The sequence below is a fragment of the Drosophila gunungcola genome, chromosome 3R, assembly GCF_025200985.1.
Source record: "Drosophila gunungcola strain Sukarami chromosome 3R, Dgunungcola_SK_2, whole genome shotgun sequence".
Taxonomy (NCBI): domain Eukaryota; kingdom Metazoa; phylum Arthropoda; class Insecta; order Diptera; family Drosophilidae; genus Drosophila; species Drosophila gunungcola.
The window spans coordinates 11169318-11186011 of record NC_069139.1 but is presented as its reverse complement, the minus strand read 5'-3'; the positions used below and the strand labels follow the sequence as shown (position 1 = coordinate 11186011).

Here is a 16694-nt window from a genome sequence, read left to right as displayed (position 1 = left end):
ATACCCAGATGGGAATGTTTTTTTGGCGTTGCCAAGTCAACATTTATGTAAATGATTGCAGAACATGCGGAAAACAAGCCAAAGTTGTTATGAGGTATAATCAGCAGAAATCTGCACCACCTCCCCACTATCATGACCTATTGACAGAACCGAAAAGGAAATCAAACACGTTTCTGTAATGCCTGCGTCAATGTAATTCCTGTTGACACGGAAAACGGGCAGGAAAAGTGGGGAAAAACTTTCGGCCCTCAGCAGAAGTTCCCCTGGCAACCTAAACTATATATTATGTACATGGCTTTTGATAGATACAGTACCTCAGAGTGCCTGACACGATGAATGAGGCTGTTCAGTATTCAATTCCCATCGATTGGGGAGCAATTGGAGGCGGAGTGTGTCCTCTCGTCGGGAGGAGCTCTGTCTGAATATATTAGAAAGTCCTTTCGCTTTTCACAAAGCCGCAAATTAATCAATACACATTTATTAATTACATATTTAAAAGCGGCGGCAGAGTTGCAACTTTCGCTGCGACGAGTGTGTCAGCAATTCTGGTATGGTTTGACTTTGGCTTTAGTTGCTCTCTGGCTCTGAAATGCACAATTTACGGAGCCAATCCCAGCTTACGTACGCATATACATAATAATAAAAATGCCAGCATCACTATCGGCATCTACATGTGGCTTTTCCAAGCCAACTTTTCCTCTCGAGCACAGCACTTTCCTTTAAAACTCGGCGGAACTCCGCAACTGCAACTGCAACCGCACACGGCTAATCGATAATTATTCATCGGGCGCAGGCCAACACTATCGATAATTGACAATCTATGGTTTTGCAGCCACAACGACTCGACTCGACTCCTTCCCCCGGCACTGTCCAATTATGCATTTTCATCAAATCCCGCTCCGTCCATTAATCACACCTCCCAAAACACCACCCGCTGCGGCTTGATTTGGTGCCCTCTTGTGTCTTCCTGCTTATCATCTTCGGAGGAACAGCTACTCCTCACCCGCTGTTATCCGACACTTTTCACGAGCGTGACTGACCAGGAAAACATATCAATTTAAATGCTATTGCTTTGATTGAGAGTGGGAAATGGGAAAAAGTGCGTGGACCTGGCACTCGAATTGTAGTTGAATCATGGGTAGAGGAAGTCGTGTTTAGTTGGAAGTCACAGCAGGAGATTCCCTGGGTTTATATGGAATATTTCTACTTCTTGGAACTAGAAGTTATTGTTCATATCGTACTATTATATATTGAGATAACAAAATGCATTAAAAGCTCTTCTTTAACCGTTTTAAAACATTCCTTTTATAACAAAATAGTTTTAGATTTTGCGTAGTGAACTTCCTCTCAAGGATCAATGCAAATTTCGTATATCTATTGATTATCACTCTTGCAATCATCTCGTTGGAATGTCTGACAGTAGTCGACCGGATCGATCGATGGAGGTATATTTGCCGGCCACAGCTGATTGGATTTGAAAAGCTTTTGAATGGAAAGCAACGGTAAACATACAGCGCTTGAGTGATCTCTACCGCCACGCCTCCCTCCCCCTGAAAAGTGCGACTCCTCCCCTTCCTTTTGGTCTGCGGGGAAAGTAGATTCTTCGGCATAGGTCTGGTATTTCTCCACCGTTTCTGTTTCATTGTGTTCGGTTTGATTTGGCTTTGTCTGAAGCGGCAATTATAATGGATTCGACTAATCAACGTTTTTAGGTAAATCAAAACTGGGAGGGAGAGACAATCATAACAAAAGTGGCAGTAACAATAGAAGAAAACCGCACACAATTTTCGTGCTTCAGTTGGATTTTCATTGGGTTTTTATTTTTTTTTTCTGACATATTTTGTTTTTTTTTTTTTTTTCATTTTGCGGTTGCACGATGCGGACGGGACACGTTTTAAATGAAACAAAAGGAAGCAGCAACGCAGCCACTGCAATGCGATGCAGTCGAGCAGCAAGCATAATGAGCCAAACAAACCCAAAACTCGATAATAAATGGGCAGCAAAAGAAAAAAAAAAACAGTAACACATCATGTGAACTCGTCCGATAAACAATTACCCGGACATTCGAATGGAGCCGAATCAAGTGGAACCTACCTACTGCAAACTCCAATATCCAATATCCAGCTCCAGCTCCAGCTCCATCTCCATCTCTATGACGATGATGTACAGGTGCAGTGCAGCATAACGATCGGCTGGACTAACTGATGCTTTATGGACTATACCATAAAGTTGAGGCTTCGCGACTGACTTGGCAGTAAATTGTGCATTTTTATTGCATGATTGCTCTCAACTGCTGGCAAACAAAAACTAACAAATGAGTTGGGAGAGTCTAGAAGACTCCTCGGCATTCCGCAGACTGACGACTGGGAGTGAGTGAAAATCGCTTTGACCCTTTCCCGGGAAAGCCAGGGCCCAACCTCCTTTGTGCATACACAGAGGGAATTAAGCCGCCCGTTTGCCTGCCAAGTTTAAACAAAGTCATAAAAATCAATTGCAATTAATCAAGCTGCAGCATGTACACGCCGCCCTCGTCCCGCACCTCTATCCAAATAGCAGCAACTTCATTATAAAACGACATGAGGCATCCGCCCAGCCTCCCCCTTTGCCCCCCAACTTGGGCATTAGCCAAAAATACGAAGAAAAAAAAAAAAAGGAAAGAAACAAATTAACTTTGGCTTAGCAACAAACAGCGGACAACGGACAGCCATTTTAGCCTTGTCTTCTCTTGTCTCTTGGATTTTTTCTTGCCTTTTTCCAGCCTTTTTCCCCTTGTCTCGGCCTGAAGCAGCAGCTTGACAGCGGCACAGACAGATCGAGAAAGAGCAGGAAAGACGGAGATTTTCACACCACAATTTTCATTACGAAATTTTGAGGTGTTAGTCGTAGGGAATGCATTTAGGAACGAGACGAAAATAAGCTTCTTATGCTCCAAATGCATTAGTTTCTTTGCTTTTTGTCGTGGTCGGGTGGTCGGTCGGTGGGCTCGGTTTCCCACACGCTGTCAATACACAAAAAGTTTTCCAACAGCTTTTCGCGGAAGAAGAGGAAGCAGATCTCCGATTTCTACTTTTACTTGTGCGCAAAGTAAAAACGAATTTTGACAGTTGGTTAATTAGAAAAGTGTCGTAATGAATTTGCCGTTGAAGTTTATGAAGCTCGACGCTAGTGAAAGAAATACTCTTCTTTTCCAAGATGGAAAAAGAGTGGTAAAATAAAAAAAAAGAGTCATTAAAAAGTAGAAGTTTCTCTGCAAAAGTATTATTATTTGTAAAAGAATCTTTGTCAAAAATATAGACTAGTTCGTAAAGGAATTCATTGATACATAGTCTTTATTTCCATTTTGAATATATTTCTGCAAAAAAAAAATTCGGACACACCCTTTCTCATCAAGGAAAATTGGAAATAAAAACCATACAACTTTAATCAGGTCAATCGCAAAAGAAAGTTAAATTAAATTTCATAATTTAAAATCGAGAGGCTTTTCGACAATGAACTGGGCTTGGACTTTGGGCTGGCCACGCCCCCTTGGTGTTGTAATTAATTGGCGGCGTGTAAAAGGGAAATCTGGGAAAGCCCCCCGATATGTGTGCAAACATATAACAATTATCGCAGCAGCAGTTGGGTATAATGGAGGAGACGGAGAAAAAATAGGAAAATACCCTAGAGCCGTGTCGAAGAAGAAAGGCCATGAAGAGAAAAATCCAAAAAAAAAAAAAAAAAATACCAAAGCCAAACTAAATCAGAGCGACAACTATCACTTTGAGCCAAGTATTTTCTATATGCACAACCCGAACAACTTTTACCCGAAAAGGTTGTTTTCAAATTTCGCTGTTGTTGCAGCACCATGCCACATTACCTTTCGCTCGGAGCGGCCTCTCTTCCTCCTCCCTGCGGGCTCCTTTCCCCTCGATATACATTAATTTTTGTCATCACAGGAGGACGGGAGAAGCCAAGACTCTCGGACGGACTCCTCCAACTGGGAGCCACCTGCGCACTCCCAGCTTCACCTGGCGGTCTTGTTTTGTCGCAGATCCGATCCCCTCCGTTGGTCAACTTTTGCCCAAGGCGCCTGGTGTGTGAAAGGTTTTCCAATGATCCAGTGATCAAAAGCGGGAGGGTGCAGCAGCCAGATTGGACCATTCGATTTGGCTCATATTTCAAATTGAGTCAAGCTATTGGGTTCCCAGGAAAAATGCAAACGAACAACAGTGGAACTTCCATAACTTTAACATTTGCTTTGCAAATTGGATTTATGGATTTATTATACCCTTTTTAAACTTTACAATTAAGACTTAAACTTTTTAGATTATATAAAGGTAAAACCTTTACCGTTTTTTTTTTTGTATATATATAAATTAACGTGTAAGAATAGCAATAATTCCAGTTAAAGGGAAATAACTAAAATAGCAAAGTACCGGCGGTGCAAATAGGTTAATTGCGAATTAGCCCATTGACTGGAGGATTCCAGGGAAGCCAGACGGCGCGTCACCGTGCGTGTGGAAAGTAAATGGCCAAAACCAGCTCAAACGGAAGCCATGCCAAAATAAACTGCGACACTTTCCGGGGACAATAATGGTTAGGGGGATAGAAATATGTATAACCTGTGGCCATTAAAAGAGCAAAAGCCTCCAAATTTGGCAGAGCCACAATAGTGACCTTTTTTTTTTCTTTGCAAAGCCGGCGTGGGGATGGTAATTAGTCTAGGCCCGGCTAACTGGAGGTCATTAAGATGGTCGGCATATCTTCGCCACATTGGCAATAAGTGCATGATATTGTCCCCGAATGCCGCATGTGGCATGGGCTAGAGTTTGACACAACTTTCGCTTTCCATTTGATCGGGCCGCATTCGGTAAGTTGGTAGGTTCACATGCATGAATGAGATGAGAGTCCACTTGGCCGGTGGCTTAACTGTTTAAATAATTATTACTTGTTCGTCACTTGCGCAAAAATTGCCCATTTACCGTTGCTTTGTTAGTTTTTCCTCTCAACCCTGCCGGTCCAAAAAAGAAAGAAAATAATGAAGACAAAGCTGGAGAAACAAGTCTTTGTCAAAAACGAAAGAGTTGAAAAAAAAGAAGAGTTTTACGCTCCGCTGCCTGTGCTAACAAGCCTGAAGACATTTTAATAAGAACACTTTGCACACACAGGCCAGGTATTATAGAGTGTGTGCGACAGTTATGATCGCAATTACCCCACACACCAACCCAACCCGAACTGAGCGATTGCGAGTTATTTCAGTCATTTCCCCACGCGACGCCACTCGCAAAACTTCACTACACTGGGAAATTGCATATCAATAGTCATGATATCATTATCGCAGATCACAATTTGAAAGTTAATTAAAACAAGACATCCTATCCTGTCTGGCGATCTTGTTTTCAAAAGATTTAATGGTCAGGTTGGAAAACGTAATTGTTATTAATTAATTTACATTTCAAACGTGATTTAGGACACACAAGGTTTTGATATTGAGTTGAATTCATTAACTTGAAACAATCACAATTACAAATGAAATATTTAATAGTTAATTGGGAATTGAGAATTGGCAATAATGAATATAATAATATTAAGAGTTCACCGACACAATAGGTAGGTAAATCATAGATATAAAACAATTGTATTGTTATTTTTCCGTAAAGTATTCACATACTTTGAAAGGTTTAATATTTTTCTTCAGTGCAGCTATATTGCCTACTCTTTCACTCGTGTTCACTCTTCAAGCAGTTCACACACTTGCGGCGGCCGTTTAACGGTTGTTTTGCCTTTGCGGCCTGCGCTTTTGACGCTTTGTCATGTTTTGAGGGCCAAGAAAAGCTTGTAAAAGAAGCAGTCGCCGCCGTTTGGTGTAGTATAATTAATTAGGCGCTGCCGCCGCAGCAGCAGCAGCAGCATAGGCCTTCCTCTTCCGTCGAGGCACGCAAATTGGGTTGCACTTTCTAGCAGGAAGGCGACGCACCTTTACCTCCACCACACCACACTGCACCACCCACTTTTCCCTTTTCCGCTGCACTCAATTCACTCGATTCAATTCTACCCGTAGAAAGTTTTAATACCCGAAATGAATGCTAAACTGGGAATTGCCACTATTATTTATGCTCATTGTTTGTGGCGCCACACTTTAGCTGTAGCTTTGCTTAAACCAACTGTAATCGGCAGTAATTACAGTGTAATTTCGTTAATTATGGCAAAAGTGTAACAAAAGTAGCTGACTCTCACTTTCCTGCGATGAGAAGAAGTGCGTGTCGTGTTGCTGCAGATGGTGCATAAAAAACGCAATCTTTTAGCCCACTGAAAGCCCGCTGATTTGATTGACGCCCCGAGGAAGGCGTCTTGCAGTAGTAAACTAGCAATAGCAAATGGCCAAGAGAGCGACCAAAAGCAAATGTTGACAAGTGAATGGTCTTTGGCTTTCCGAGCCTGGGGGCAAATGCAACCACCACCAGGAGATGGAGTCGAAGTTGGGACTGAAGTTGGAGTTTTAGCTGGAGCTGGTGCTGGAGCTGGAGCTGGAGAAGTTGGTAGCATCCACAGTTCAGCTAACTGTTGCAGAGTTTAATTGACGTCTCATGCTGGCGGCAGTAAAATGCATTCACAGAAACCTCAGATACTTTCCGATAGTCAAAGTATTCGATGTCTGACAGTGCGGCTCACAAATGCAAGACAGCTGCGAGTTGGCCAAATTAAAAGATCAAATGTCTGAGGTTCAGCAGCAAAAGATAAAAGGAATTATAAAATTAAACGACTGAAGCCAAATTAAGACACAAGGTTTTGCCATTAATTTTTTTTCTCAGGCTTGAGAAAAAGGAAACATGACATTATAGAGAAACACAAACTACAACCCAATGAGGAAATTAAAACCCCAAAACGTATTCTTTAAGTTCTTGAGAGCAGGATGGTAACTGTATTAAGCAATTTTCGCTCTGCAAATTTATGATTTGTTTTTACAATTGTTTTCGTTTAATCCTGCTGTGTTTTCCAATTTCAATAAACAACGCTAACCCGCAGAGTTTTACCACCACGTTGACACTATAGCTCCGACGGACACTGTAGCTGGTGGTTTTGGGCAACGTTGCGTGGACGACGACTGACTGACTGACTTGACTGAGTAGCTTAGCTTAGCTAGCTGGTGAATGCCACAAAGCATAACATTTTTGGCCAGCCTTTTGTCTCGGCTGCAATTCTTTATGGCAGGGTTTCCACTTAATTGCGATGCAGCTGGAAGATGGGAGATGCATCTTGGCGTGACTTCTAATGCCCATTGAGTGTTCACCCAGCCAGCTCCGTCTTAAACTCGATGAGTACCGCTCTACTCCTCCTCGTCCATCATTTCCAACTCCATCTCCATTTCCATCCGCAGTGATGATGATTAGACACAGACATTAAATGCACTTCCTCGCCGCAAAGCGAGGGGTTTAGCTCATCGGCGAGCGTGTGGAAATTTGTGAATTATGCACTGTGCCATATCAATTACCGAGCGTAAAAGAACGAGCTTGTAATTAATGAGTGTCTATCGCTTTTTCTTGTTTTGCAGGGTGCTGAGGCCTCCGGGCGGCGGATCGAGCGACATCTTTGGATCGGAGATGCCCCAGACCCCCAGGAATGTAAAGAATCGCATGGTGTCCAACATATTCGCTGCCGAGAAAGATAATGGAGTGAAAAACAACGGTAAGTTTCAGGACAAAAGGTCATCCCATATCCTTCCTTATAGATGTGATTCCCAGCAATTAAATGAAAAAAAAAATATATATATATAAACTTTAGTTGCTTGCTCTATTATTTGATTTGAAAATGTGGTCCCAAATAAAATGTCTAGATGATGCAGTGGATTCTGGTGTATTAAATGCTTATTAAATGTCCTCCCGTTCTCGTTCTTCTTTTTTTCCTTCCCCCGCTCTATATCTTTTCTTTATCTACGTATCTTTGCAGTACGACAAGGAGCTCACAGATTCTATTTCATTGGTACTTGAACTATGTGTCTCCCTTTTCCTAATTCATGTCAACAACTGCACAGTGTCCTCACCCAGCGCTAACCCAAAATTCACTTTGTGTTCACTTTGTTTTTATTGTCGTCAGTTTTGTGCTAATTTATGTTTCAACGCAAGTTCTCAGCTCGCACTGACACCCGTCTAAAACCCAGAACACAGATCACCCACTTCCCACAGAAATACTGACCCACTCCCACTCGAGAAGTTGCAATTCCAACCGGTTTGCTTCCTTTTTCCACCTGCTGCCGATGACATTTCGAGTTCAAATAGATAAAAGCCAAAAGAACTCAAGGCGCTTCTCTTTCAATTTGCTTAACCTTTGCCATATAACACTAAACTTATACATTTTAAATTACATTTTCAAACTTCATGGCAATACTAAATATGGTAACTGAAAAAACAAATTACATTTTTTTTTTAAAGGAATAGTTTCGTTTTCTTTCTTCTACGATGTCTGTACTTAAATAAAGCAATGGCTAAAATTAGTTTATAACAATGTTTTAGTCAATTAGAGACACACATTTCATAACCATTTTGTTTGACATTCATTTAAAATCGAGTTAAAGGTATACAGTTGTTATTTTGCAGGCATCAGGATCACATATTTGTTTTATTGAACTATGCATATTGAGAAGATTTAACTTTTTTTCAGTGTACTCACCCATCCCACTGTCCCAACGTTGTACATGTTTGTAAAACACAGTTATGAAACTAATTTTAACATTCTACTCCACCACAAATCCACTAATTTGAATGTTTTATTTTCTTTGGTTTCCCCAATTTGATTTTTCCTTTGGATTTGTTACCCCGGTAATGATCATGATGATGATGATGGCGATGATGACGCGCAGGTGATGCACCACGTCGCGGCCAGAAGACCGTCGACTCCCACTCTCGGCTGTTTGGGGAACCCTCCCGCCCGATCACGCCCGGCAAGAACCACATGAAGAGCAGCATTCCCTTTGGCGGACAGAACTCAGAGGCAGCCGCCGCCCAGAAGCTGCTGACCACCAATGGCCACTACAACGGCAAGAGCGGATCGGTGTCCTCTGCCTCGTCTTCGGTGTCGTCCTCGACCGAGAACCTCAAGATGAACAACGGCTCGAGATCAGGTGAGCATCGCCCACTTATTTGGCTAACGCTAAATAGTAGTATAGTAGTCGCTGGATTTGATTTCGGTCCAAGTACGGAGCTGTCAGAAGGGTGAGCCAACCAAAAGCTGGCATTCCGTTCAGTACGAGCTCTGATCACAAAGTAGATACACCGATTATCACTACTACAGTGCTTTAACAAAATTTGAACCATCTAAATAAGTTGTGAATTACGTTCTTTTCCATTTATACATTTGTATATTCTTTTTAATGCACTCGCACTAAAAACGTTAAACCGAAATTCTCTCAATCTTGGCTAACAACTTTCGCTGTTGTAACGTTCCGGGTCAGTCTTCCGCAATATGAGCAGTGAGTACTTGTAGTATCCAGTGTCCACTAGGACTTTTCCTCATCCCCGATCCGCCTGCCATCGATCCTCCTTCATCTCCGCCCAGCAGCAAGTCCAGATACCAAAAAAAACGCTTCCACTCGAACGTGGATCTTTGGGTACCGCAACTCCTATGCCCAGCGCCCATCCAACTCTGAAGACAGACGCTCTGTCCATCGATAAACCGTGCCGAGATAGCGAAATAGGAGACGTGCCAGCAGATAACTCAACCTTTACAGAATCCGATAAAGTAGACGAACGCACTCAAACGTGCCGCGACTCGGGAGATAATACCAATCAGTCGTATTCGCTGGGCAATATGGCTGGCGTGCCGGATTTGACGGAGCCTCTGGGGCTCTGTCCAAGTAAAGACAAGGAAGAAGAGCAGGAGTGCTCCAAGCTCGATTCCCGCAATCCGATCACGGGTCTTGGTCTTAACGGAGATGGTGTTGGCGGTCTCAAACCGAGGAAAACCAAGATCCGAGGTGGGAGATTTGTCCGCTTTCCAAGCCCCGTTGCTTGAACTCATTCAAAGTCTGAAAAAGTATCGTCAAAGCCTTCTATTTTTCACCTCAAAATGGTAAACTTAAGATTATTGAATATTAATTGGTTCATGTCGAAGATACGATTAGATTACAAAAGATTTCAATAGGTTCCTTGACTCCAATCAGTTCCACGCCCATATCCCACATTTAACGTATTTCTTATAAATACATATATGTATTTTGAGTTTCGAACATAGGCTAAGTTTACTTTTTATTAACTAGTTTAAATTTTGCACTATTCAAGATACTAAATGTATTCTAATTATCTCCACAGAGGGAAATCCTGTCACAGGCGAGGGCTACAAGGCAGGAGGCAACGACTTCCACCAGCGCCAGGAGTCTTCGAATGGCGGCACTCCGGTGATCAACAAGAACCGTGTCCCACCAGGCGGCTACTCGTCGGGACTCTGGTAATGACGACAGGAATTGCTCAGATCCCAGCACAAGCAATGTGGGGCCGTTGGCGGGACGAAACACCATACAAGAAAGCAACAAAACAAGCAAAAAATCATACTACCCATATAATATTACGCATACCCTACCCCTAAATCCAAGAAAAACAGCTCAGAGATCCATCCGAATGGCAGATTAAAGAGAGATGGCCAACGAATATTTAAGCGAGAGAATAACAATTGCTCAACGATCTGAAGATGCAGGAGAAGAGCATCGATGCTGTACACCCAAACACCCAAACGAGAATTAATCAACCACATTTAAGCGGCCGACGCACTTTACCTATCACTACCAACCACCAAACCATCACCACCCCATTGCAAATCTGTAATTTAAATTCCTTAGTTCGTGTAATTCCATGTAACGCGTGTAGCCTGTAGCCCCCACAAGATACGCCCACGTTGAAGCATCCGATCCCCGCCCCGGCATCACCTGCGTATTATTTGATATTCCGGTTAGGTAGGACACCTTCTCTACGTTACTGCGATGCGAACGGAGGCGGTCGGATGGGATCCTTCGAACACCTTTGGACTTTCGATTTAATTCTAGTTGCATACTACACGCCACATCTATATTTATATTTATACCAACCGCATTCACACGAACACTCACATAAACACATACATAATATACAATGTATTGCATTACATTAAACATGTAATTTAAACGGTACGCCTGTACGTACTAATGTGCACGTACTAATTAAGTGTAAAAATACAAAATTCAAGCGCGAATCTTTGTTCAATAAAAACCTTTCGTACATAACTATGCATTTCGAATTTTATTTCGCATTTTGGTGGGCAGAAATCATTCATTTGTTGTTACCTGGCACCTTGTCGTTCAATTTAAAAAGTAAAACGTTGTAAAAAAAGGTTCTATCGTTCCTATAAACAATAACCTTATTTATGTCACGAACTAAAAATGGTAAAAAGATCTAACATAAAGTCTAGAGATCGCTTTGAAAATTAATTGAACATGATTAATTTTTGGCGCCAACGTTTAAAAACAAACGTTAAGCTATCGATTGTCGCGACGCTGATTTATCGATACCCAATGACGTGGTCTGGCAACGCTTCATCGCGCCGTCATATTTTATTCGCGGCCCGTGACCATTCAACGCCGCAAACAAAATGGCTCTGATTTTTGCAGACTAATAAAAGTTGTAGTTTTTGCCATATTCCCAATGCCTTAGTGGGCGAAACGTAGATGCAAACAGACCAAGTGGCGAGTGCGCGAGTGCTGCGTGGGTGAAGATGGAAGCTGGGCTCCGGAAAACCGCAGTACAGCTCCAGAAAGTGAAAAATCAGGCAGCCGACTTCTTGACCAATTGTGGAATAGGATACGAAAACTAGTTCTCACGCACACGCACGCACACACCGAAAACCTGCTGAAGACGCAAGCTGTCGCACAATAAAGACGTCTTCTGTGGCCAAAATGGAGGGCATGGATCTGTGGACGTCGATGTTCTCCTCGGATTTCGAGGAGGGCGGGGAGGCGGAACTGGAGGACAGCGAGCAGTATGGCAATGGCAACGGCAATGACGACTTTCCGGGCGACTCGGAGATCCTGGAAGCAGGCGATGCCATTGATGACCTGCTGGATGGCGAAGAGGACGACCGGGAGGAGGAGGAGGATACCTACGAGGGTGGCACCAAGGGACCAAAACAACCCGATCCCGACGACGATGCCCTCTTTGACTTCGACATGGAGCCCATTGTAAGCATATCGGAGTCACAGCAGCCGGTTTTGGCTCCTGCAGGAGCAATGGGTGTCCAATTGCGTCCTCCCATGCAGCGACACTCGCAGTCCGGAACTATGGGTCGTCCCAGATTGGGGCCCGGACTCTCAGTGCGGCCCACCACCTCGCAGATCAACGCCACGGATGAAAATGGGGTGCCCATTAACTACGAGCTGGGCGTGGTCTATATATGCCCCGCCTGCGGTGGTGAGTTCCGGCAACAGGACCACTGGAAGCGGCACATGAACCACATCCACAAATATAACACGCTGCGCGGCTTGAACTTCTCGCCGCTGGACAAGCTGTATCAGCGCTGCAGGGAGTGCAACAAGCGGATCGCCATGCACAGCCGCGAAAACTTGCTGAAGCACAAGTTTACCCACCTGCCTTTCAGGTGCACCAAGTGCTACATCTGCAAGCGGGAGTACAAGTACAGGTAAGGCTCAAATCATCCCATCTAGAGTCTAATTCTAATTGAGATTTTTCCCACGACAGGCAAGATCTAATGGTGCACCTGCGCATGGTGCACTGCGACGAAGTGGTGGCCATGATGCGGGAGGGATACAATGCGGCTGGCCGAAAGACACGGGTGCGGGAGTCGCGCACTGAGCAGCTGCAGCGGGAGAAGAGCTTTCGCGGGGATAGTGACTTCGTGGATGACTCTGATCGCATAGAGGTGCGGAATGAGCTGCTCGAGCCGGATGCCGATGATTGTGGCACGGTGGAGCAGTCATTATCCGATGAGGTTACCAAGAAAAAGTCTCCTGGCAGTCGAGGAGCAGCCGAGCTCTGCGAGGATTACATCCACTACATGTGCCCCGATTGCGGCACCGAGTGCGACACCCACGCCCAGTGGAGCCAGCACATCGAGTTCGTCCACGACTATGTCAGCCGGCGGGGACTTAATTTCCGGAGCGTAGACATGCAGATGCAGTGCCTCGAGTGCAAGAAGGTGAGCCTTGACTGGCCATACGAGCCATTCAAACCAATCTTTAAAACTGTAGTTTCTTTTTTACCATAACCAGTTCGGAAATATTAATAGATTTATTACTTTCATCTTTAAGATTGTGACCCCCAACACCATCAAATCGCTGCGCGCCCACAAATTCAGCCATTTATCGCAGCCAGAGTGGCTGCGTTGCAAACTTTGCTACAAGGGATTCAAGGACCATCAAGAAGTGGTGAGGCATCTGCTGCAGCAGCACCATATGGATACGCTGATGTCAGAGGACGCCGAAGAGGAGGAGGACGCTCCCAACGCCATGATGATGAATGAGGATGAATGCTTCGAGGACAATGGAAACGGCGAAGGAAACGGCGCCGTCTTGGACGAGGATTCTCCCTATTTTGAAGACGCACCGAGACGTGGCGGTCGCATCAGCAGCGATGACATCTACGAGCCTCACATCGACTACCTCTGTCCGCAGTGCGGCAAGGAGTTCATCGAGAAGAAACACTGGCGCGCCCACGTCGTTATGGCGCACAACATGAACGATCTGTCCAAGCTGAACTTCGAGATGATCAACGAGCGGCAGCTGAAGTGCACGGAGTGCGAGAAGATCATCACGAATGCTTATGGCATCCAGAATGCCCAGCAGCACAGGATCACTCATCTGCCGTTCAAGGCGTATGCCAGGTGCCGCAAGTGCCACAAGTCCTACACGGACAGGAAGGGTCTTGTGAAGCATTTGGCTACCTATCATCGCGTTGGTTGTGGGCCACGAAAGTCCGCGGGCGGAGTTGGCGGCCCTGCTCTGATGCCCACTCCCACCAAGCCACCTCGCAAGCAGATCGTCACGATCGCCAATGAAACGTACGAGATAATCTACTTGGACGACGTGGAGCAGGGCGGCGGCATGGAGGAGGACAACGACTTTGGCGAACAAATGCAGGCGGATGAGGAGGATTACCCTGTTGCGCCACCCGCACCACCACCACCGCCGCCGGCGCCGCCATCGTCGCAGGGCAACCATCATCGCTACAAATGCGTCCACTGCGGCACACTCTTCCCCACCCAGGCGGCCGTGCGGGTTCACATAAGCGAGAAGCGCTGCCGGAAGACAGTGGGCAGGAGGCATAGGCAGGCAACGGCCAACGCGGACCCATCCATTCCCACCGTGGAACAAAACTACATTTTCCTCTGTCCCTCTTGCGGCATGGAGTACAAGACGCAGTTCGAGTGGCGGCGCCACATCAACGAGGTTCACAACTTCGACAAGCGGCAGTATCTTAACATGCGGCAATTGGACAAATATCGCTACCAGTGCACCCAGTGCAAGGACATTGTGTGCAACTCGAAGCTGAAGGGCTTGCAGGACCACCACTTCCGCCACCTGCCCTACCGACTGTACCTCAAGTGCCTGATCTGCGGCACCTGCTACAATCACAAGCCGAACATAGCGGCGCATTTGAGGGCCCGCCACAGCATCTTCGACAGGGAGACGCCGGTGATGGTCACCAAACCAAAGCATGTGCTTGGCCGCTACAAGGACGGCAGTAGGGAAAAGCACAGAGTGCCATCTCCCACGCCGCTGCCAGCGCCCTCTCCACCCGGATGCTCCTCTGCAGCCTCGGCAGCCTCGGCAGCCTCCTCTGCGATCGTTCGCTCTCTTAAGCCGCAACCCGGCGGCCTGCCCACTCGACCCGCTGGTCTCAACACCCTGGAGGATAGCATCTCGTACCACAATGCCGTGGACTTGGACTTCATCACATACTTCTGCCCCAAGTGTAACCAGAACTTTGACTCGCACGCCTTCTGGCGTAAGCACATCGTGGAGCAGCACAACTTCAACAGCCGCGAGGGTCTCAACTTCCGGCAGATCGACAACCATCACTACCTGTGCCTGGAGTGCTACAAGCGGGTGACCGTGACCCACACCAAGGGCGCCATAGGTCAGCTGCAGTCGCACAAGTTCCGCCATCTGCCGCACCGATCCTTCAAGTGTTTAACCTGCGACGGCGAGTTTGTGCGCAAGCAAATGTTCTTTAAGCACCTCAATCGCGACACCAATCGGTGTGACAATCGCCCGCACCGGGACTTGGAAGAGGAGGAGCCGGATCAGGAGACGCAGCTACGCTCCATCTACCACATGGCTTGCCCGCAGTGCGGCGACAACTTTACAACCCGCAACAAGAAGCAGTGGCGCGAGCACATCAACGACTACCACGGTCTGGCCAAACTGGACCTGTTGCACATGAGCAAAGTGGGCGAGGACCTCTTCCGCTGCCAGGACTGTGACGAGGAGCTGCAGACGAAGCGACAGTGGGTGCTGCAGTTCCACCGTTTCCAGCACCTGCCCCACGCGGCCTACATCCGTTGCAAACTCTGTAAGCAGAGCGGCGAGGCGGGTTCACCACAGGCAGCAGAATCAGTAGCGGCAAGCGGTTTTCACAGCCTCCGTGAGCTGCAACAGCACCTCCGAAAGCACCATCCAACAGTGGGCGAAAGCGAGATGATATTGCTTCGCGAGCAGATCGTCCTGGAGGAGAAGGAGCAGGAAGACGCAACGGATCTGCCCGCAGACGAAGACAATCAGGCTGGCCAGGATTCGGGACCGTATATGCCGCTGCCGCCGCATTTATTGGACGATGGGGACGAATTCGAGGACCATTATCTTCTGGGCTAGGGTCACAAGAATTTTTTTCGATTTCTTCGACAACAAATCCTAGTGGCAGAATGTAATCTTTAGAAATTAGTTTTATTTACTACACAGAATCTCAAAAAGCCACTAAATTAGTGGATTAAAAAAAAAAACTAGTACCACTATAACGTTATGTTTTTGTCGTTATTTTTAAAACTTTTTTTAAACTCGGTACCTTTTTTTGTTGAGGGTACCTTATAAAAGCAAATCTAGTTTAGTTTTACTTATTGAGAACCCCATATTAAGGTTTTTGCTCTTAGGAAAAGATATTTACTTGCCAACATAATTGTCTCAAAAGATTACGCCTAACAAAATGTTAGACATTTTAAATGTACAGATTAAATAGGTAAAAATTCAAAACTAATCACATTTGTCTACCGTCTTTCAGGAAATAGTGCCAAACTCAAATTGTATTCAATTTCTATTTTTAGTTTATTGATTTCTCTTTTGCACCCCGAAAAGATTTATTTAAGACATATAGTTTCAAAAGACAAAGATTACAAGTTGCCACTCAGATTTATCGGTTTCTTATATCCCTCAAATCGAATTAACCTTAATACTCTTCCATAACACCTGTACTTCCAGTGGTATGCATAATCTGATAGTCGCCCTTAAGGGCTGCCCTTTCATGAGATTTGGTAAAGTATTCTTAAAGATTACCCATAGATAAATCCTAACTCCTATTGTGGACTCTTAGCTATAGTTTAACTTTAGGCCACACTTTTAAATTAGTAGATGTAAGTACCTAAGCTATTTATTTCCCAACCTAATCTTTATGAAAATAACCTGATATTATCAAAATTAAAATAAAAAAAAACTTTAAATACATTTTTACCACTTCGGTTACAGTTTG

General features: G+C 45.2%; 2 protein-coding genes across 12 annotated transcripts in view; both read left to right on the top strand.

The window, feature by feature from the left end:
• The window catches only part of LOC128253557 (microtubule-associated protein Jupiter), a 30178-nt gene extending 18951 nt beyond the window's left edge, over positions 1-11227 (top strand). For 2 of the 11 annotated variants that reach the window (XM_052982071.1, XM_052982041.1), the window contains 4 exons: positions 7532-7665; positions 7927-7959; positions 8837-9097; positions 10284-11227. In XM_052982071.1, coding sequence (XP_052838031.1) covers positions 7532-7665; positions 7927-7959; positions 8837-9097; positions 10284-10423 — 568 coding nt within the window. In that variant the 3' untranslated portion in view covers positions 10424-11227. Of the gene's footprint in view, positions 1-7531; positions 7666-7926; positions 7960-8836; positions 9098-9143; positions 9446-9531; positions 9950-10283 lie in introns of those variants that run through there. The other 9 variants (XM_052982097.1, XM_052982079.1, XM_052982032.1 and 6 more) reach the window with 8 other exon arrangements.
• Positions 11228-11550: 323 nt separating this feature from the next.
• On the top strand, positions 11551-16669 carry LOC128253304 (uncharacterized). Its single transcript, XM_052981610.1, has 3 exons — positions 11551-12636; positions 12696-13152; positions 13265-16669. Exons 1-3 carry the CDS (start codon positions 11897-11899, stop codon positions 15824-15826), a joined length of 3759 nt encoding a protein of 1252 aa, XP_052837570.1. The 5' UTR covers positions 11551-11896; the 3' UTR covers positions 15827-16669.
• The last annotated feature ends 25 nt before the right edge of the window (positions 16670-16694 follow it).

What these genes read in the sequence shown, in the direction of transcription:
- LOC128253304 (XM_052981610.1), top strand. Translation starts at nt 11,897, where the DNA reads ATGGAGGGCATGGATCTGTGGACGTCGATGTTCTCCTCGGATTTCGAG. An exon ending in AAGCGGGAGTACAAGTACAG is followed by an intron (nt 12,637 to 12,695) that starts GTAAGGCTCAAA and finishes TTCCCACGACAG; the next exon opens with GCAAGATCTAATGGTGCACC. An exon ending in AGTGCCTCGAGTGCAAGAAG is followed by an intron (nt 13,153 to 13,264) that starts GTGAGCCTTGAC and finishes TTCATCTTTAAG; the next exon opens with ATTGTGACCCCCAACACCAT.